This window comes from Scyliorhinus canicula, chromosome 9, assembly GCF_902713615.1.
Source record: "Scyliorhinus canicula chromosome 9, sScyCan1.1, whole genome shotgun sequence".
NCBI classification, from domain to species: Eukaryota; Metazoa; Chordata; class Chondrichthyes; order Carcharhiniformes; family Scyliorhinidae; genus Scyliorhinus; species Scyliorhinus canicula.
Window position 1 is genome coordinate 32,572,792 of NC_052154.1, and position 23,090 is coordinate 32,595,881.

A 23,090-nucleotide genomic window follows, 5' to 3' on the forward strand; every position below is an offset into this window, starting at 1 on the left:
GGGTGTCATCAGCAAATTTGAAAATCGAGTTGGAGGGGAATTTGGCCACACAGTCATAGGTGTATAAGGAGTATAGTAGGGGGCTGAGGACACAGCCTTGTGGGGCACCGGTGTTGAGGATGATCGTGGAGGAGGTGTTGTTACCTATCTTTACTGATTGTGGTCTGTGGGTTAGAAAGTTCAGGATCCAGTCGCAGAGGGAGGAGCCAAGGCCAAGGCCATGGAGTTTGGAGATGAGTTTCGTAGGAATGATGATGTTAAAGGCTGAGCTGTAGTCGATAAATAGGAATCTGACATACGTGTCTTTGTTATCTAGGTGTTCCAGGGTAGAGTGCAGGGCCATGGAGATGGCGTCTGCTGTGGACCTGTTGCAGCGGTAGGCGAACTGTAGTGGATCAAGGCAATCTGGGAGGCTGGAGTTTATTCGTGCCATGACTAACCTTTCAAAGCCCTTCATGATGATGGATGTCAGAGCCACTGGACAATAGTCATTAAGGCACGCTGATTGAATTTTTTTTGGCACAGGGATAATGGTCGTCTTCTTGAAGGGAATAGGGACCTCAGATTGTTGTAAAGAGAGTTTGAAGATGTCTGCGAATACCCCCGCCAGCTGATCCGCGCAAGACCTGAGTGCTCGTCCGGGTACCCCATCCAGGCCAGTGGCTTTCCGTGGGTTGACCTTCGGGAGGGCTGCTCTGACATCTGCAGTGGTGACCTCAGATACAAGTTCATCCGCGGCTTCTGGGGTGGAGGGCTCGCTTTCGCTGATCTCTTGCTCAAAGCTGGCATAGAATGCATTGAGCTCATTAGGGAGGGGTGCGTTGGAGCCGACGATTTTACATGCCTTCACCTTGTAGCCCGTTATGTCGTCCCTGGTTTAAGCCTACACGTAAACGACTACTACCAATGACCCGTCGAATAATGATAATGATCTTTTATTGTCACAAGTATGAAGTTACTGTGAAAAGCCCCTAGTCGCCACATTCCGGCGACTGTTCGGGTAAGCTGGTATGGGAATTGAACACGCACTGCTGCTCTTGTTCTGCATCACAAACCAGGGACGAAATTCTCCGACCCCCAGCAGGGTCGGAGAATCGCCTGGGGGCGCCTAAAATCCCGCCCCCGCCGTGGCAGAGATTCTCCGCCACCCAGGAAGTGGCGGCGGCGGAATCCTGCCACTCCAACCGGAGCGGCCACTGCGGTGATTCTCTGGCCCGGATGGGCCGAAGTCCCGCCGCTGTGAGGCCTCTCCCGCCGCCGAGGTTTAAACCACCTCTGGAACAGCGGGCTCAGCGGCGCGAGCAGGCCCCCGGGGTCCTGGGGGGGCGGGGGGCGATCGAACTCCGGGGGGTGCCCCCACGCTGGCCTGGCCCGCGATCGGGGCCCCCGCTCAGACCCCGGGCCAGTGCCCTGGCTGCACTATTTTCCTCCGCGCCCGCTATGGCGAAGCGGAAGAGAACCCCACATCGCGCATGCGCCGACTGGCGAAAGCCTTTCGGCTAGCCCCGCTGCCGGGGGCGCCGGTTTTTTGCGCCAGTCTTCTGGTGCTAACCGCTCCGGCGCGGGGCTGGCCCCCAAAGGGGGGAGAATTCCCCACCTTTGGAGAGGTGCGTCCCCTGAGTGGTTGGCGCCACTCCCCTACTCCGGGACCCTCCGTCACGCCGGGTAGGGGAGAATGCCGCCTCAGCTGTCTAGCCCTCTGGCCCTCATCCCGTAACAGGAATGATAGGTCTGTCCCACCCAGCCCTTCCTTACCTACAGTCGGTTGTGCTCTCTCAGATGTGTCTCTCGGAGGGAGACTCTGTCGGCTTTCATGTTTCAAGTGGGTGAAGACTCTGGATCTTTTCACTGGACCGTTAAGTCCCCTGACATTCCAGGTGACTATTCTCCCGGGAGTTACTGTCCCGTTTTCCTCCTGCCCGCTTTCTGTGATTCCTGCCCGTTCTTTCCCCGTCTTACCCTACACTTGTCCTGATTGTCACTCTGCCTTTTCTCTGCTGCTGTCTTCATTTGCATGAAAGGGACTGATGCTCTTGGTCCTCGACCATTCCCCTCAGGTAGCCCTGTGTCGTGACCAGCCTCGCCACCTCCTTCTCAAGTGCCACGATCCGATCGCTCGGGCCGGTTGAGGCTTTTTCTAGGTCCTTGATGGTGGCTTCTTGGGCCTCCAGTTTCTTTTTGGCCCTGCTCAGGGCGAGCTGTATCTGTTTCAGCCACCATGTCTTTCACTGCGGCCTGTATGTCCATTTTAATCTCCAGCCAGTGCTCCTTCAGTGCCTCGGAGAGGGATGCCATCCAGTTCCCGCCCGCCATTTTCCTCTCTCTTTCTTTCTTTCCCAGTCCTGTTGACATCTGGGGAGCAAATCGTTGGGTTTTTTGGTAAGTTTTTGCTAAAAAGTGATCGTTTTACGGATCCGAGGGAGGAGAGCCACCTGACATTCGACTGCTCAGACCAACGTCATCACCTGAAGTCCCAACGTGATGAGATTCTACTATGTGACTAACAGAACCATCAGGAGTGCATTGTAATGGGGATACAAGTATTTCATTTGCACTGCTACTGGCAGCAAATACCCTTCTCGTAACTTTGGAATGACCTTTGGTAATTGATGTTTCTTATTACGTGTCTTGTTATTTAGTTTTGAGGTATATATTTAAAGATTTTATTGGGATAATTTGACTTTGTGTGATAATGTATATTAAAATGGGTGGCCCATTTTACATCGCTCCTTATACTTACATTTCCATTTGACATTGTTGCACAAAGTCAAAATTACCCGCAGTGTTCCAAAAGCAAGGAATTTTCCTGGCTGGAATCTACAGCTGATCCTGTCTTTTTGTGTTCTCGCAGGTTGTTTTCAACATCTTGGATGCAAGTCAGAAGTACCACATTGCTCTTCTCCTGACTCCCTTCTCGTACAGTACCTATCGGGGATCCTGAGAATCCTAAACCAGCACTAACATGGATTACAAGCTCCGTTTTAGTTCCTGTATAATGAAATATCACCATATAAGTGTTTAGATTTGAGTAAAATTCAAAGACATGGGCTGCGCAATGTTTTATTTTGTTACACTGTTTAGAATGTAGCAACTTGAGATCAAAATTATTGATGGATTCAAAAGGCCGATAGAACGTTGCCCCCCCCCCCCCCCCCCCCCCCCCCCGCCCCCGCTCCATGTCATCTGCAATACTGCATTAGTTTGGGGTACTGCAGCCCAGGAAGGATATACTGGCCTAGGAGATGGTGTTGCATAGATTCACCCAATGATATTGGGGCTTAAACTTTGAGGACAGGCTACATAAGCTGGCTTTATATTCCTTTTATTCTAAAGGATGGTCCGATCAAGGTCTTTCAAATCTGAAAGGATTTTCCCAGGATAGATTGAGAAGCTACACCCTCCAGCAGTGAATGAAAAAGAAGGCAGCATAATCTTAAAATTAGAGCAGGGCCAATTAGGAAGTCTATCTTTTACACAAGGTGGTTGAATTCTCTTTGTGCCCCCCCCCCCCCCCCAAAGGCTGTGCATACTAGATCATTGGAGTTTACGAGTGGTATAGATGAATTTTTGTTAGATATGGGCAGAGATATGGAGTGCAGATCAACCATGATTTAATTGAATGGCTAGGCAGGTTTGAAGAGCTGAATGGTCCAAAAGATATAGGAGCAGAATTAAGCCATTCGGCCCATTGAGTCTGCTCCACCATTAGATCATTGCTGATATGTTCCTCATCCCCATTCTCATGCCTTCTCCCAATAACCCGATAGCCTTATTAATCAAGAAATTTCTTTATTAATCAAGAACACCAGATATGTGCTTGAGGTGTTGTTACCTACAGAGCTACAGACCAAGAGCTGAAAGGTGATCTATTCTTGTTCCTAATGTTCCTAGCTTGAATATAGTAGCAGTAGTAAACTGCATGGTCACGGAGACAGTAAGGGCAATTTCCACCAAACCCTCCTGTCAGGTAACTGACACTATCAGGCGCAATGCTGATTTAAATACAATGGAGAGAATAGCATTTGATGGGATATATAAATGCCATTCCACCCAATCCCATGGATTTCTGATAGTGACTTAAAGTGACCCCCAGTGGGCCTTTTGAGATCTGTTTGTGTAATTATCTGATACAACATTCATGTGGATTCCAGCTATTTATTCTGCACCACCCATTATTGAATTCATAGCATTTTTCCACTTGAGCAAAATTCTTTGCAAACATCATTCATTGAAGAAACTTAGCTTGTGTAATACTGCTTTTTTCATTCTTAAACCAATTCCAGTTTGTGACACAATAATTCAATTAACTCAGCCCTTCTCTTTGTTGATGTTAACCTCAGTCTGTTTTATCAGAATGTCAGTAGTTTGTCAAAATGTGCTAACGTAAAAAGATGTCATTTTTTGGGAAAACATAAATGTATTGAGTAATGAAAAAATATAATCTCCTTTCTTGTATGTGTGATAATTGAGTTATTGTGTGTGTGAAAATGAACATATAGTATTAAAATGGACAGAAGTTTGGTCTTTTGGGCAATGGTGAAGAAAATAAGCCCGGGTTTCTGCACTTGATCATTATCCAGTAGTTTCTCCAAACAATGGATTGTGACGGGGATCAGGTTGAACCATGAGCTCTGTACATAGAATTTACAGTGCAGAAGGAAGCCATTCGGCCAGTCGAGTCTGCACTGGCTCTTGGAAAGAGCACCCTACATAATTCCCACACCTCCACCCTATCCCCGTAACTCAGTAACCCCACCTAACCTTTTTTTGGACACTAAGGGCAACTTAGCATGGCCAATCCACCTAACCTGCACATCTTTGGACTGTGGGAGGAAACCGGAGCACCCGGAGGAAACCCACGCAGACACAGGGAGAACGTGCAGACTCCGCACAGTGACCCAAGCCGGGACCTTGGCGTTGTGAAGCAACCGTGCCAACCACTGTGCTACTGTGCTGTAACAGGAAGCCTGGCAACAGTCACTAATTAGATCAGCACATAAAGATTGATCACTTAAGAACTTGACTTATTGTACAACACAGGGTGGGGGAAATAGGAAAGACAATGCTAAAAACCTTGAAAACGTAAGAATTCACCGATCATCAAAAAAAGAAAATCAAACTTGTTCAATGCAACTCTCAAAGGGTTTTTAAAAAAAACAAATCTGCATTCATTCTTATTTTATAATTATGTTGCATCTGAAACATGATAAATTTTAACTAAATTAATTCAGGGTTAATAGTGAGGCAGGAAAAAAACCCGACCGGTGAAGCAGTTGATAACCATAGTACATCTTATGCAAATGCTCCTAAGCGCCAACACTGATCGATTGTGATTTTTGTTTAAATCAAGTAGGGCCAAAAGTTGAGTCAAACTAGGGTGACAAGCAGGGTCTGCAAACTGAATAAGTAGCAGAAAAGCTTACCTAATGGTTGTAGGAATTTTAAAAAATAACCAGGTTCTGGTAGCAGCGGGTTTCCACCCTACGCAGGGTAGCAAACAATGCAGTGGATCTGAAGACTGAATTTGATGCAAGAGGCAGAAATTGAGTGTGTTGGTCGGCAGAAAGTTTTGTTTGGGAAAAGTAGCAACTAAAAATGAGAGCAAACGTGGGGGTGGGGATACAGGAAAGGTAAACATTGAAAGGGATTTCTCCCTGCCCCCCCCCCCCCCCATATTAAAAAAAATACATTTTTATTCTACTCCTTTTTCACATTTTCTCCCAATTTTACACCCACCAACAATAAACAATAAACAGTAATGAATGCAATGTCAATCCTCATATCAACAACAATCCCATCCTCCCACCAAACAGCAGCCGCATGTGAACATAAACAAATGACAGGAATAACCCATAGTCACCGTTAACATATACCCCTCCCCCAAACCCCCCAATGTTCGATGTAATCCAATTCTTGAAAGTGCATAATGAATAATGCCCATGAATTGTAGAACCCCTCCATCCTTCCCCTCAGTTCTCAAGAGTCAACAATGCCAACAGGTCCGCCCCTCCAGGGCACAGGGTGGAGAGGTTGCTCTCCATGCCAACAGGATCCACCTTTGGGCGATCAACGAGGCGAAGGCTACAACATCTGCCTCCGCACCCGTTTCCAATCCCGGCTGATCCGACATCCCGAATATGGCCTCCCGAGGGCTCAGATCTAGTTTCATGTGCACCACTTTAGGGATTACCCTAAAAACCTCCTTCCAGTAATCCTCCAGCTTTGGACAGGACCAAAACATATGAACGTGGTTTGCGGAAAACCCCTGCAACATTCACACACATCTTCTACCCCTTCAAAGAGCAGGCTCATCATTGCCCTTCTGAGGTGTGCTTTATATACAACCTTCAGCTGTATCAGCCCCAACCTCACACACGACGTGGGGGCGTTCACTCTCCGAAGCACCTCACACCAGAACCCCTCCTCCATTCCCTCTCCCAACTCTTCGTCCCACTTTGCCTTGATCCCTTCCAGTGGTGCCTTCTCCTCTTCCAAAATACCCCCTGTAAACTGCTGATACTACCCCCTTCTCCACTCTCCCTGTCGTAAGCACCTCCTCCAGCAATGCGGAGGCCAGCTCTACCGGAAAGCTCTGTATCTCCTTTCTGGCAAAATCTCGAACCTGCATGTATCTAAATATTTCCCCCTGCTCCAGCCCATACTTCACTCCCAGCTCCTTCAATCCTGCAAACCGATCTCCAAGAAACAAATCTTTTAGTGTCCCAATAACTTTCTCCTCCCATCTCCTAAAATTTCCATTCCACTTCCCTGGCTCAAAATGTCTGGTTCCCCCGAATCGGCATTTCCCTTAACATTGTCCCCAACAAAGTGCTGGCAAAACTGCTTCCCGTCCCCATTTTAAATGCATTTTAAAAAAATAAATTGAGTACCCAATTCAGTTTTTCCAATTAAGGGGCAATTTAGCGTGGCCAATCCACCTAGCCTGCCCATCTTTGGGTTGTGGGGGGCGAAACCCACGCAAACACAGGAAGAATGGGCAAACGTCATACACAGTGACCCAGAGCCGGGATTCAAACCTGGGACCTCGGAGCTGTGAAGCAACAGGGCTAACCCACTGTGCCACCGTGCTGCCCCAAATGCATTTTATTTTAAACTCACCTGACTTGGTAACTGGCAAAAGCCAAATTTCCCAGGAGCAACTTACCACAGCACCCCTAATGATAGGGGAGGCGGTGGCGTAGTGGTATTGTCACTGGACTAGTGAGCCAGAGTAGTAATGCTCTGAGGACCCAGGTTCAAATCCCACCACTGTAGATGGTGAAATTTGAATTCAATAAAAATCTGGAATTAAAAGTCTAATGATAACCATGAATCGACTGGGTAAAAAATGCTGGCACAGCCTGCGACGCCTACGTCTCGTGAACGAATAATAAAAAAAATCAAGTGCGAGTGTTAACTTTTAAAAGTAATTGAAATGCCCATGTCTATGTTTCTCAAAATTCTAAAACATCATGCCAAGGTACCATAGACAAAATAAGTTGAACAATTTTAATGTATTAAATTGACTAGGGCACTACTCATGATTAATTGAGGAACATAATTCTTTTCATGTACATAATATTGGAGTCATGAAGCCAGAATTTAGAAACTTGTTGCCTGCAACTCATCATGGCAGCTGACAGAGAACATTAATGGGACAAAAAAACTTTTGCTAAACTCGAAGTAGGGGTTGTTGGCAGGTAGGTCTGGATTTTAATAATATATAGGTAGATGATTGCCTCAAGTGAGAGCATCTTACTCTTAGCTTTGTACTTCATGTTTGAAATTTCAAAAGACGATTCTTGGGAGACTTCTCAAAATGTTAATTTCTAAACAGACTGGAATCAGTTGAAGGCAGTTAGCACACAATAGCCTCAAAATAATACCTTTCTGACGGTTTGCTTTTTTGACAAACAATTTACTAGTTGCCATGTAAGTGGTAGCATTGTTTATGGTTCAGTAACACAGCAGTCTGTGCCAGTTTTCAATGTCCCATTATAGAAATTCCTTTATACAGAATTAAATTAATGAAGAATTAAATATTTTTTTAACCGCAGATTGAGGCACAGACCATTGCATCTTTTAACAGCAAAAAACTTAACATTTCTATTTTGTGTTTTAAATGTTTATGAGGAAAGGCTGGGGAAGTAGGATTGCTCGAACAGGGCGCCGGCACAGACAGCCCAAATACATTCTGTTGTGCTGTAAGCTTGTATTGTCCTACACTGGTATTGGTTGTAATTTGCACGTTTGACTAAGTTCAGAATCCCTACAGTGCAGGACGTGGCTGGTCCATCGAGTCAGCACTGACCCTCTGAAAGAGCACGCTACCCAGGTCCACTCCCCCAGACAACCTGCCCTAACCCTGTAACCTGCACATCCCTGGATACCAAGGGACATTTTGGCATAGCCAGTTCACCCAGCCTGCACATCTTTGGACTGTGGGAAGAAACTGGAGCACCCAGAGGAAACCCATGCAGACATGGGGAGAATGTGCAAACTGCACACAGCCACCCACAGCTGGAATTGAACCGGGTCCCTGCCGTTTTAAGACAGCAGTGCTAACGACTGCGTATTCAAGAAACCTGTAACTGAAGGCGAGTTTAATCCTCACTGTATTCTTCTTAGAATCTTACAGCATGATTAGTATGCAAAGAATATTAGGACACTTTTAAATGTTGGTTACATGGAGTGAAGCAGAGGGAGATGACAGCATATCTACAAACACAATTTTGTGACCGCTGGTGTTCAGTCACCAGCATAATTTACATGTTAACAGCAAAAAGTTGTTTTTAAAAATTAAAATAATATTTATTGAGGTACACAGGAATCTAATCCCATCCTCTGATGAAGCAAGCGATTTTTCCTGAAATGTATATTTTAAATATTTATTCTTAGTTTAAAAACATTGCAAAATCTCAAAGCCATGAAATATTTACAAACTTCATTCATTTTTAGTATTAAAAAATAATTTCCTGAACATGTTTTCAGAGAACAATGTATCACATCATAATTAGAAACATTTCCAATCTACTTTATTGAGAACCAAGTCTTCTACATATCATTAGGAAGTGTAATTTACAGCCGAGGCCTATGTCGATGCAGCAACTAGCCCAGCTGTGCCCTGTCCGATCTTCTGTCCACAAAATGCAGTCTCCAGTGGTTTGAATCCGAGCTCATCCACTGGAATTCCAAATGCAGTGAGTTTTGCCTCATATGTTCGCAGCAAATCATTGTGAGCCTAATTAAAAAGCAGAGTCAAATTTTATTCTATAATCCGACAGAAAACATCTGCTTTTAATCGCTTTACATTAAAAGTATCTTTTCTTTTGCAACCATATATTTACTTTATGAAAAGGTGGTAAACAGACAGACTCGTATTCATATGGTGCTGTCTCAGATTTCTAATTAATGTGTCAAAGCATGCTAATATGATGAACGGCTCTGAAATGCAGCAACTGTTATTTTGATAATAGCAGACTCCCACAAATAGGAGCGAGATGAATGACCATTAATTTGTTTTGGGTAATGCTTGTTGAAAGAGGAATGTTGGCCATGGCACCTGCTCTTCTTCAAATCCTACTGTGGACTTTTAACATTTACCTGAATTAACAGAATGTGTCACAGATTTTTATCATGATCCAAAAACTGGCCCTTCCACCAGTATAGCACGCACTTGGTTGTGTCGCTATTGGCGCATTAGCCTAGTCTATAAAACTCAGAGCCTTGACCACACCTAGGTGAGATTATTGCCAGCTAAGCCATGTGTTTGTAAATGTGATCTGCCAAAAGAATGTGTAATTCTTGAATTTATCAAGGATTTCTAATTTTTTAAAAAATAAATTTAAAGTACCCAATTCATTTTTTTTCCAATTAAGGGGCAATTTCGCGTGGCAAATCCACCTTTCCGGCACATCTTTTGGTTTGTGGGGGTGAGACCCATACAGACGGATATCTAAATTTATAAAAAATACCACCCCTTTATTTTAGGCTTTAGCTATCAACAAATTAGACAACAGAGATACTGGTCATTATTGTTAACTGGCTTTTGTAACTGGGAATAATTAATCCCTATGATAGTTTTATAGCATATGCAAAGCAATCGGTTTCCTACCAATTATAGGAATACTGAGCTTCCACTTGAAAGTCCTAGAGTTCTGTTAAAAATAAATACTTAGGGCGCAATCTAATGACTACACTGTGCCGGAAAAGCAACTTACTGCAGCGCAATGTGGCCGATAAAAGCCTGGAGACACCGTTCCCAGAATCTACCTAACTCGCAACGCCTCGTGAGATCCAACTTTTTGGCAAATCTGTATATTGGAGCGAGACAACTAGTCTCATTCTACTGCGCAGATTCCCGAGGGACCGGAGGCTTTGGCATTCATCCCTTTCGCCTCGGAGACCTCAGGCGAGCATCATTCAGCCCTGGTCCCCACAATAGGGAACCAGATGGAACAGCACTCGTAGGGATCTCCCAGGGGATTGGAGGCCTCCAGCTGCATGCCCCTTGGGCAGAGAGGTGTCCTTGCACTTCTGGTGCCTCCCTGGCACTCTGGCAAGTCCAGCCTGGCACTGAGGTTGGCACTGCCAAGATGCTATTCTGGCATTTTCTGCACACGTGCACACACAGTTAGGCCAAAGGTGCCATGTGTGGGTGTTGGGATGGGGGGGGCAGGGACCCTCTGATAGTACGTTTGGGATGGGGGGGGGTTGTAATCGCTTTGGGGGCCTCAGAGATTGGGACACCATTTAAAAATGGCGTCCCAATCTCTCGCTACACTGGGGAGTTCAGGCGAGCGGAGCTCCCCAGTGTACAAAACAGGGCTATATGCAGCCTTGGCCATGCATTCCCTGTTGAGGCTCCTTCGTTGTATAGCCATGTGTTTCTTTGCACTGCGGGCGCCGGGAAACACATGGCTAAACGCGCTCGCTATGGGACTTTGTTTTAAATCAAGGCCTTAATGTTTAAAACTCTGCGTATGGCTATTTGGCAGTGTATGCTAAGGTGATGATACTGGGTCAAAAGGAGAAAGGAAGGAAAACCCCAGCCACAATACCAGATTTGTTGTACAGAACAGTGCAGCACATTGTTGACCACATTTGTGCATGGAACAGTGCAGCACAGAATGCGGTCAATTGGACCATTGAGTCTGCACTGGCTCTTTAAGATAAAACGTACAATTTTGGTCCCCTTAGCCAAGGAAAGATATACTGGCATTGAAGGCAGTCCAAAGATGGTTCACTTGGTTGATCCCATATATGGAAAGATTTTCTTATGAGGAGAGGTTGAGTAGGTTTGGCCTGCACTCACTGGAGTTTAGAAGAACAAGAGGGGACCCTATGGAGACATAAGGGGGCTTGATAGGGTAGATGTTGAGAGGTTGTTCCACTGTGCGACAGTGGAGGACCAGAGGGCATAATCTCAGAATAAGGGCTCACCCATTTAACACAGATGAGGAGGAATTTTGTCTTTCAGAGGATAGGGAAATTATGGAATTCTTTACCACTGAGGGCTTTAGAGGCTGGGTGGTTAAGTATGTACAAGGCTGAGATAGGCAGATTTTTAATCAGTAAGGGAATCAAGAGTTATGGGGATGTGGAGTGGAGGATAGTCATATTTTCAGAGAATTTCACTGTTCTCTACAGTACAAAAGGAGGCAATTCGGCCCATCGAGTCTGCACCCACAGTGTTGTCAGGGAAGGAGTTCCAGGATTTTGACCCAGCAACAGTGAAGGAATGGCAATATATTTCCAAAATCAGGGTGGTGAGTGACTTGGAGCAGATATAATGTAGCAGTCGAACTCATCGGTTCACATTTCACCCATACCTTACAAACCCGAGCCAGTTCGTACTGCAAGTCCTTTATAACATTGTTCTTGGAGTCCAGGACATCCTGAAAAAGAAATACACATGTAAGACCTAAAATATATTCGGCATTGAAAGAAAAGTAATTTCTATATTTCATACAAGATGTGTGAGAATGGCACAAGACCGACGATAATGATATACAATGACAGCAGATCTCCTGGTAGGAGTAGTTACAAGCAGCTGCTGCCAGTTATAACAGATGTTGAATGGTCTAATTGCCATTCAACCTAATGGTCTAATGAGACTACTCAAAAAACAGCCCGGGAGATTTTGAATTTTTATTTTTGTGTGCTTGGGGGAAGTAAGTGTGGTCCTCCAGTGTTCACCAAAACATTTTGACCATGACACTTGTTTGGGTAGCCCCATTTCCCCTTGGCATCACTTCCTCCCTCCAAACAGAGCAGATGGATTTCCTATTCTCAGTCAGAAAGACAACAGGGTGCATATTCGGTGCCTGAATTTGGTTTGGAACCTGTGCTGGCAAAGATGGGTGGGCACTGCAGTTGCTCAGCCTTCTTTATGCTTGTTTCGGGGGGGATTCACATTGCTCCGCCTGGGATTTGCATTCTTAGCCCATCAATGCAAATGGTGGATGCTGACTTTTATTTGACTATATCACCAGTCCGCCAGTACAATGTCCGAGGTTTAGACTGTCAACGCTCAGCTTTTTTGGAAAATAGTTTTTTATATAAGGGTAATAAATATACACCAAAATAAAATGATTGTAATATGTTGTCATCTCACAAATTATTTTATCTATCCTCTGGACATATATAGCCTTCTAATTTTGTATTTTACAGCTCCTGTAAGGATATACTTTTCTAATTGTACCCCAACCTCCAAATTATAAGGAGTCAACACACCATGACATGGAGAGAGAAGGAATACAAACCTCCAGTTTGCGAGTGATCATACTAAGTGCAGTTGGGTCGAGGTTGGAAGCAGCGAGGACCTCATTCAGTTGCGCTTCTTTTTTCTCCAAGCAGTCAGACAGTGCACAAAGTTTCTGCTCAAGGATAATATTTTTCAAGCCAGTCTTCTGTTGAACCTCCTGAATGGCTTTGTCAAATTTGTTGTACAGATCATCTCGCTCTTCTTGAACCTCAATTAAAAAACACAAGACATTAGAAATGCGTAAAGTTAGGCAAATGCGTAAAGTTAGGCAGAGATTAAAAAATCATCCATGTCAATTCCATTAAAAGTAATTCACGTTGATGTGGCATTATTTGAAATTATTATAAAGACAAAATACTTTTTTCACTATTCGGAATACAAATTGGATTATTTCCTGTAAAAATATCATACTGAGTGTTATATGTATTACACCTAGTCAGTTGTTAACTATGTGGTTTATAAAAATCATAGGAATGGATATGTGTTAACTACTCTATTTCTATAATTGGCCGTATGACTTCTTCATATTTTTGGGAAAACAAATAAGTTGGTTATCATTTATCACATATAACTGACGAGTCAATTTTTCCTCCTCTTTTGTCCGTTATTCTTCAACTTACTTTATCAGTCCTAATTCCATGCTCTTTATTAAAATTATCCTTTGCATTTGCCTTGCTGTCTCTTTCTTCACTTTTTCTTGGATTTCCTGATACCGACATTCTCTTATTTAAAAATTCATTCACAGATGTGAATATTGCTGGCAAGGCCAGTATTCACTGCCCATTTTTCAATGCCCTTAAGATGGTGGTAGTGAGCCACATTCTTGAACCGCTGAAGTTCAAATGGTGAAGGCTTTTTCCATAATGCAATTACACAGGGAATTCTAGGATTTTTACTCAGCGATGATGAAGGAACGGTGATCTATTTTCAAAGCGGTTAATTGCTTGGCACAGAATACTCAGCCTCTGTCCTGTAGCCACAGTATATACATATGGGGCAGTTACAGTTAAATTTATGGTCAATGGTTATGAATGCCCAGTTTTAAGATATTGGGTGAAATTCTGCACCTCGTGACCCTGCAAATGTGAATGGGTGGAGCATCAGCTGTCCGGATCGAGATCTGCGCCAGCCACCGGTTTGGGCACTATGGTCCGGGCCCCATGCTGATGGAAATAATGAGGTTTGTGCTCCGTAGTGACTTGGTGCCAAGTCTGCGGACTGGGGTGTCCCCTCAGGATCAGGGTGGCCTGGCTCAGATTGCCATTGCTACAGTCTGTCTTTTAAGTGCTACTTACAGGCTCCTGGCTGCTCACACAGCTGAATGCTGCCTGTGTCCTTTAAATACTCAGAAGTTCTCTGGATATCTGGGAGCCCACCCAGGTCACACCTCTGAACACCCTCATACCCCAGCTGTATCATCAAGAGGCAACACCACACACTCGATAGCCAACATCCAAACACCCAGGGATGGGACACTGCTCCAGGGACATGTCGACGGCCGCAGAGTGGGTGAGTGCCACAGGGACGGGGGTATGTCTGGAGAGATGGGCCAGGGTTCAGAGGTTGTCCCGCATTGCGGAAGTGACAGAGGCATCATACTGGTGCACAATAATAATAATAATCTTTATTAGTGTCACAGGTAGACTTGCATTAACTGTGCAATTAAGTTACTGTGTAAAAGAGTGTTTAATGTATAATACAAGTCCCCACTCTCCCGATGTTGGCTCATGTACAGCCGTGCCGCCCTGTCCCGTATCCTGACCGTGAGACGCAGCCTCATCAGAGGGGTGGAACTCGGGAGAGTTGGTGGCCACTGTCACCACTCCATGGGACAGGCCCCTCCTCCCGGTTGGTGCCCATATGGACCTGGGGTTCACGTTGGGACGGAGGGGCAGCTGGTTTGGGCCCTGGCTGCCCTACATCATCTGGCGCTCCAGGGTCCGTACCATGGTGTGAAAGCGATCGGTAATACTCCTCAGTTACTGGGACATGCTCTGTGGTGCTTCAGCAGTGCCCACCTGTGATTGGGACAAGCTCCGCAGCGCCTCAGCCATTTTCATCTGAGAGCAGGACATGTCCCGCAGAACCTCATCAAGATTGGTCTGGTACTGGGTGACGCCCCTCAGCGAGGAAGACATTCTGCCGAGACCCTCAGCCACGGCCATCACTGACTGCGCGAAGCCTTGGACATCTTCACTCATGGTGCTGATGTCGTGCACCAGGCTCTCCACTGCGGTCGCCATCGTAGCAGTGTTGGCCTTGGTGCCATGCATTGCCAGCGACATCTCCTGCACCTGTAGCCTCTGGGACTGTTCCAAGCGGCCATGGTTCTGTTGGAGTGACGCTGAGATCCCCCTCTGCTCCCTATCGTTTCTAACAGCTCCAGGTAACTCTGTTCCACAGGCTCAGCATCAGGCTGGGACCCAGCTGAGTCCTGGGATCCAGCAGACCACCGACTGCTGTCTCACTGGGGGTTCCTGCTTCCACCTGATGTACATTAGCAGCAGTGTGATGCTCATCGGATTGTGCCCCAGAAGCCTGTCCACTAACATGTCCCACCGAGGTGTATGTATCTGCGCTGGTGGAGGGTGGGGATGACAGCTGTGGCGTGACTATAATGGTGGCATCCTTGGGGCTCTCCTCCAACGTGGTCTCCTGGTGGTGCTACCGAGGCTTTCAAGGTAATGGATATTCTGTGCTCTTGCTGCCTTCATTAGTAGGAACTTTCCTTGTCCATGTTTGATATGAGGCCACAATGACATCTAGAGCCAACAATGAGAACTCCCAGGGCAGCTCTCTCCTGACTTTGTACCACTATGCCACCAGTGGGACAGAACATACTCAGAGATGATGATGGAGGAGTCCAGGACATTGTCATAATCAGAATGATATCTTTCAGACAATGTCAGGCTGCTGTTTATTAATCTGTGGGCCAGCCCTAATTTTGGCACGTCCCCAGATGTCAGGAGGACCTTTCAGCATTGACTGGGCTGGGTGTTGTGTCCAAATCCAACACCTGGATCAATGTCAGGTGGCTGAACCAACTTTCCTATTATAGCAGTTGTCACAATGGTTGGGTGCAGCTGAATGCCTTTTTAGGCCCTTTCAGAGAGCAGTAAAGAATCAGTCAGTCAGATTGCTGTGGGTCTAGAGAAACAAATAGGGCAGACAAGGCAAGCTCTACAGACTTCCTTCCCTGAAAAGGACTCTAGCAAACCAGATGGTAATCCAGTGGTTACAGTCACCATTGTTGATATTAGCTTTTGAATTGAATTAACTGAACTTAAATTCCACAACTATTATGGTGGGATCTGAACTCTACACCACTATTATTAGTCTAGGCCTCTGAATTACTAGTCCAGTAATGTAACTGTGGCATTGTTTCTCTCATAATATGTCCCACTACTAAAATTCCTAATCAGCATCATTATTATTAATCTCTCTATTTTTAAGCAGTTTTAGCTAGAAATCTGGAATCTTCTCCCGAAAGGCTATGGACTTTGGAACAAACTGATCTTTCAAGACTGAGATTGATTCTTTAGGTAAAGGTGTCAATGGGAATGGAGCAAAAGTGGGTAAATTGCATTTGAGGTACAGATCAACCATGGTAGAGCAAGCTCAAGACTGAATAGCTTACTTCTGTCCCTAGAGCCTGATTTCAGTTCATGACTTGTGTCACAAGAATTGCCTTCGTAATTTCCCACCACAGCATTAGAACACATCTTTAACCAACCAGAATAACTTGTGCATTTTTGCGAAGCACCTCCTCCGTGCAGGTCACAACTGTGTCCATCTGCTGCAATTTAGTAAATATGTTTTACTGTAACCTACCTTGCAAAAACGTTGCTCAAGTACTTCATGCTCCCACCTGAACTGCTTCATTTCTTTGTCCATAAGTTTAAGATTTCCTCTAGCTCGCTGTGAAAAAGAAAATGAAATGGCATGTCACCATAATGGCTTCAACTGTTAACTGTTGCATTCTTTTCCAAAAGCCTGTTGCCTCCACCTTTCCCATTAACTTGTGCATCATCCAGGGCGGCACGGTGGCACAGTGGTGCCTCACAGCCCTGAGGACACAGGTTTGATCCCGGGTCATTCTCTGTGTGGAGTTTGCGCATTGGATTGGAATTGTTTAATGTCACGTGTACAGAGGTGCAATGAAAAGTATTTTTCTGCGTGTAGCTCAAACAGATTATTTAGTACATTCTCCCCATGACTGTGTGGGTCTTAGCGCACACAACGCAAAGATGTGGAGGGTAGGTGGATTGGCAAGGCTAAATTGCCCCTTAATTGGGGGGAAAAAAAAGAATTTGGTACTTTAAATTTAAAAAGAACATATGCATCATACAAAGTTAGGCACTTTAATATATTTTCATTTATCGCTGACTGGAGTGTACATGGCTTTTCCTCCACAAGATGGGGCTGTGTTCCCTCTGGAAGTTTGTCAGGCCTGTAACTACTGATCCTTCTCAAAACTGAGTAGAACATAGAACAGTACTTGGGTATTTGGAAGAAAAGTGGCTATCAGGTATATTTTTCTCCCCTAAAGCAGATAAAAATACAACATGAATATTTACTATTAAAATTGATATCTATTCTATAGCATATTAATAGTATAACTATAACTAACTTTTCTTTTTACAGATTTGAGAATCATCAGATGTCATACTCAAAAAACAATACCACCTCCCCAATATACCCAGTGGCAGGAAATGATAGTCATTGTGAGAAAGAACTTATAACCACCTCCCCCTGACTTCAGTGGCATTTTCATCTTCAAGTCCTCTCCATCAACATACTGGGGGTTCATCCATTGAACAGAAATTTAACTGGGTGAGCCATGTCAGTGTTGTGGCTCGTACAGCAGGTGAGAGGCTCTGTGTTCTGCTGCGAGTGACTTACCTTCCAATGCCTTAAAATCTCTCCACTATCCACAAGGCACAAGTCAAGAGGTGTGTGATTGAATGTACTCCCTTTGTACCGATGAATGAAGCTACAACAACACTAAAACGACTAGCAGGGCAGGGCAGCACCCTGTTGAAAGGGTATGCAGATGGGGCCTACGATGCCCTGGGAGACTCCCACGAGTACCGTTCCGTCTGGTCCCCATTTGTGAGGACCAGTGCTGAACAGCGCTCGCCCGAGGTCTCTGAGGCAAAGGGGATGAATCCCAAAGCCTCAGGTCCTTCGGGAATCTACACATTAGAGTGAGACTGGCTGTCACTCTCGAATGTGCAGATTTGCCAAGAAGTGATCCTGCTCACGCTGCGCCGTGGTGAGCTGCTTTTCCAGAGCAGCGTGGCCATTGGATTGTGCCCAAATAGTCTACAGAGGGATATGGGCAGGTTAGGCGAGTGGGAAAAAAACCTGGCAGATAGAATATAATGCTGGAAATGTGAAGTTATGCACTTTGGCAGAAAGAATAAAAGAGCTGAATATTATTTTAATGGCTAAAGACTGCAGATAACTGCAGCATAGAGGGATTTGGGGGTCTTTGTGCCAAATCTCATAAGACATGTTCAGCAGGTAATTTTGAAGGCAAATGGAATGCTGGCCTTTATTTCAAAAGGAATGGTGTATAGAAGTAGAGAAGTCCTGCTAAAACTATAGTTAGACCACACGTAGAATACTGTGAACAGTTTTGGTCTAAGGAAAGATATACTGCCATATACCTGCCTCCCATCCATTGATTCCATCTACACCTCCCGCTGCCGGGGGAAAGCGGGCAGCATAATCAAGGATCCCTCCCACCCGGCTTATTTACTTTTCCAACTTCTTCCATCGGGCAGGAGATTCAGAAGTCTGAGAACACGCACAAACAGACTCAAAAACAGCTTCATCCCCACTGTCACCAGACTCCTAAATTACCCTCTTATTGACTGACCTCATTAACACTACACCCTGTATGCTTCAACCGATGCCAATGCTTATGTAGTTACATTGTATATCTTGTGTTGCCCTATTATGTATTCTCATGTATTTTCTTGAATTTTGTTTAATTCCCTTTTCTTCCATGTACTGAATGATCTGTTGAGCTGCTTGCACAAAAATACTTTCCACTGTACCTCGGTACACGTGACAATAAACAAATCCAATCCAATCCAATCCATTAGTGGCAGAAAAACAGGTTCACGAGGTTGATCCTGGGTACGGAGGGATTTTCTTATGAGAAAAGGTTGAGTAGATTGGGCCTGTACTCATTGTAGTATAGAAGAATGTGACCGTATTTTTAAAAAAATCTTTTTATTGGCATTTCCCATATTTATACACAGTTGTATATATACACATCATATCTTTCCCACGCTAATTTCCTTTATTATACAGAGAGGTTTACTTTGTCCTTCGTATAACTGACCCTATGTGCATTTTGTTGCCCTCTGGATCGGTCTATGGTTCCTCCCCCTTCTCCGTTCACCCTGCTCAGTGCTTCGCTCCAGAATCCCCATCCTACCTCTGTCCCCAGTTCGTCCTCCCAGTTTTGTCTGGTCTCGTCCAGTGGAGTCCGGGCTCTGTCCAGTAACTGTCTATATATTTTCCCACATCACACGAACCTGCCTCCCATCCATGGACTCCATCTACACCTCCCACTGCCGGGGGAAAGCGGGCAGCATAATCAAGGATCCCTCCCACCCGTCTTACTCACTTTTCCAACTTCTTCCATCAGGCAGGAGATTCAGAAGTCTGAGAACACGGACGAACAGACTCAAAAACAGCTTCTGCCCCACTGTCACCAGACTCCTAAATGACCCTTTTATTGACTGACCTCATTAACACTACACCCTGTATGCTTCAACCAATGCCAATGCTTATGTAGTTACATTGTATATCTTGTGTTGCCCTATTATGTATTCTCATGTATTTTCTTGAATTTTGTTTAATTCCTTTTTCTTCCATGTACTGAATGATCTGTTGAGCTGCTTGCAGAAAAATACTTTTCACTGTACCTCGGTACACGTGACAATAAACAAATCCAATCCAATCCAATCTACATAGGCACAAGCAACGAGAAGGGGGGTTATCAGGTCCTCCAGTAGTGTGGTTTCTGGGGCCCCGGGGTACCTACTGTCTCTTTGCAGAGGAAGTGTTTTATTTGGAGGTGTCTCATTTTCTGTCCTTTTGCTAGGCTCCACTTCCTCATCAGTTTGTCTAGTGTCGCCAGTCTGTGCCCTACGTAGAAGTCGCCAACCGTCAGTGTGCCCCGGTCCCGCTTCCATCTTTTGAAGGTGGTATCCAGCATGGCTGGGGGAAATCTGTGATTGCCGCATATGGGAGCCATGGGGGACATTTTGGCTATCCCTAAGCGTTGTCTCAGCTGGTAGTATTGTAGGTTTGGTAAGGCCAAGCCCCCTTTCAGTTTCCTCCTTTGCAGTGTCTGTTTGGACGTTTTGGAAAAAGGCCTTAGGGATGAAGATCGGAATGGATCTAAACAGGAAGAGGAACTTTGGCAGTATGTTCATCTTGATCGTCTGCACTCTCCCCGCCAGGGAGAGTGGGAGTGAGCCCCACCTTTGAAGGTCTCTTCTTACTTCCTCCACCAGGCTGGTCAGGTTCCACTTGTGGATCTGTGTCCAGTCTCTGGCTATCTGGATCCCCAGGTAACGGAATCCGTTCTGGGCTGTTTTGAACGGGAGCCCCTTCAGCTCTGTCCCTCTCCCTTTTGGGTTCACTGGGAATGTCTCGCTTTTGCCCAGGTTAAGTTTGTAGCCCGAGAAGGTTCCAAAGTCATTCAGTATTTGCAGTATTGTCTCCAGTTACTCCTGTGGCTTCGAGACATAGATGAGCAGGTCATCTGCCTAGAGTGAGACTCTGTGTTCTCTGTCTCCTCTCCTGATTCCCTTCCAACGGGTAGTTCCAGTCTGTCTAGGAACTGTTTCATCATCATGCCCCCGTTGGGGGGCTCGGAGGCGTACAGTCCTCCGTAGAAGGTCTCAAATGCCTGATTGACCTCCTTTGGTTCTGTTACCAGTCTGCCTCTGCTATCCTTTACCTGCGCTATTTCCCTTTTGGCTGCCTGCTCTCTCAGCTGGTGAGCCAATAGGCGGCCAGTCTGATTTATTATTATTTGCAGGCATATATCTGTTATGTGCCTTTCTCTTTTTTACCTGGGTTTTGATGCGAAAAATAATTTTTTTTTTCCCCCAAAGAAAAAAACCCAAGGGTTTTTTCTCCTTTTATAAAACAAATTTTTTTATAAAAAGGAATTTTTTTAAGAAAGTTATTTTTTTTAGAAAGTTTTTAAAATTTTCATGAGGATAAAAAAGTTGAATAAAAAATATATTTTTTTGTCTTATCCTCTCCATATTCTGACTTTCAGGCTGTTTCTTGTTGCGATCCCCACTCCTCCTCCACTTGCAGCACACCGGGACCAGTCTCTCCAGAATGTGACCTTATTAAGACATATAGGATTCTCAGGGGGCTTGACAGGGCAGATGCTGAGAGTATGTTTCCTCTTGTGGGCAAGCCTACGACCAGAGGACATAATCTCAGGGTAAGGGGCTGTCCATTTAAAACAGAGATGAAGAGGAATTTCTTCTCTCAGAGGGTAGTAAATCTGTGGAATTCTTTACTGCAGAGAGTCGTGGAGGCTGGGCCATTAAGTATGATCAAGGTTGAGATAGACAGATTTTTAATCAGTAAGGGAACCAAAGATTATGGGGATAAGGCAGGAAAGTGGAGTTGAGGATGATCAGATTAGTCATGATCTCATTGAATGGTGGAGTAGAGTCCATGGACCAAGTGGCCTACTTCTGCTCCCACGTCTTATGGAACGCACGAAAGGTGAGAGTTTAAGGGGATGTTGCACATAAAGAACTTAAAGGGATAGGATGAGCAAAAGATTATGAGGGGAACTTGAATACAAGAATGACTATTTTAAATTTAGTAGACTGGGTCCAATACAGATTTTCGAGCACGGTAATGGGTGAGGAGGATTTGATGCACGGATGGCTATAGGGAGCAGAGAATGGAAGATGGGAAGCCAATGAGAAAACCATTGGATCAGTCAAGCATGGCCGCAAAAGAAACATGAATAGTGGTTTTAGCAGCAACTGTGCTGAGACATGGATTACTAGTTGAAGGGAGTTTGAGGTCTGCGCGAGAGGATACAAAATTGGAAATACAGCTCCAAAAAAATTGAAAAGACTTTAAATTTACATAGTGCCTTTCATGACCACAGAATGTCTCAAAACACTTTACAGTCAATGACATTTATGATGTGGAGATGCCGGCGTTGGACTGGGGTGAGGACAGTAAGAAGTCTTACAACACCAGGTTAAAGGCCAACATGTTTGTTTCAAACACTAGCTTTCGGAGCACTGCTCCTTCCTCAGGTGCTCCTTCCTCACTAGTGTTTGAAACAAACATGTTGGGCTTTAACCTGGTGTTGTAAGACTTCTTACAATGAAATTTAGCCACGGTTGCAATGTAGGAAATGCAGCAGCCAATTTATCTGCAGCAAGTTCTGACAAATAGCAATTTGATAATGAGCACTTAATCTGTTTTTGTGATGTTTATTGCTGGATAAATAATGTCCAGGACATGGATTATTCCTCTTTTTCTTCAAAATATTGCCATGGGATCTTTTAACTTCACCTGATCAGACAGACAGGGCCAAAGTTTGTCACCTCAGCTGAACGACAGCACCTCTGACAGTGCAGTGCCCCCTCAGTACTGCAATGAAATATCAGCTTTAACTTTTGTGTTCAAGCATAAGAGTGGTACTTGAACCCACTATCTTCTTACTTGGGAGGTGAGAGGCTAACAACCAAACCACGCTAGAAGGTCAATTAAGACATCAAGGTTATGAACAGTGTGGCTCAGCCTGAGACAGTAACAGCACAGAAGAGGGGAGGGGTCAAGAGTGGTGGTGATGATGTAATGATCCGTGTCAGTACACATGCAACCTAAATCTTGGCTTCAGATAGCCTGATACAGTTCAAGATCGTACACAAGATACATATGACTTGAGCAAGAATGAGTGGGTTCTTCCAGGGGTGGCAGATGAGTGTGAGAGGTTTTGGGCGGGGACCAGTGAATCACACGCACATGTTCTGGGGCTGCAAAATGTTGGAAAGATTCTGGCTGTAATTGTTCGCGGCCTTAGCCAGGATAGTGGGGGAGGAGGTGGAGCCGGATCCTTTGGTGGCGATATTTGGGGTTTCAGAGAAGCCGGTGCTCCTGGAGGGGAGGAAGCCCGATGTTGTGGCCTTCGCCTCTCTGATTGCCCAGCGACAAATCTTATTGGAGTGGCGGTCAGCAATGCCACCGGGGGTAGCGGCCTGGCTGGTTGACCTAGATGATTTCCTTCAGCTGGAAAAGATAAAAT

At 45.1% G+C, this 23,090-nt stretch overlaps 2 protein-coding genes across 6 annotated transcripts in view; one reads left to right on the forward strand and one right to left on the reverse strand.

Moving 5' to 3' along the window:
• LOC119971217 (5-hydroxyisourate hydrolase-like) overlaps window positions 1-3,104 on the forward strand; it is a 66,928-nt gene extending 63,824 nt beyond the window's left edge. For all 4 annotated transcript variants that reach the window (XM_038806462.1, XM_038806458.1, XM_038806461.1 and 1 more), the window contains exon 4: window positions 2,852-3,104. In XM_038806462.1, the coding sequence (XP_038662390.1) occupies window positions 2,852-2,941 (90 nt within the window). In that variant the 3' untranslated portion in view covers window positions 2,942-3,104. The remainder of the gene's footprint in view (window positions 1-2,851) is intronic.
• A 5,770-nt stretch (window positions 3,105-8,874) lies between these two features.
• Window positions 8,875-23,090, reverse strand: part of gas8 (growth arrest-specific 8) — a 59,007-nt gene continuing 44,791 nt past the window's right edge. For both annotated transcript variants that reach the window (XM_038806463.1, XM_038806464.1), the window contains exons 8-11: window positions 16,598-16,684; window positions 12,765-12,974; window positions 11,832-11,897; window positions 8,875-9,241 (exon numbers count right to left, since the gene is read on the reverse strand). In XM_038806463.1, the coding sequence (XP_038662391.1) occupies window positions 9,092-9,241; window positions 11,832-11,897; window positions 12,765-12,974; window positions 16,598-16,684 (513 nt within the window). In that variant the 3' untranslated portion in view covers window positions 8,875-9,091. The remainder of the gene's footprint in view (window positions 9,242-11,831; window positions 11,898-12,764; window positions 12,975-16,597; window positions 16,685-23,090) is intronic.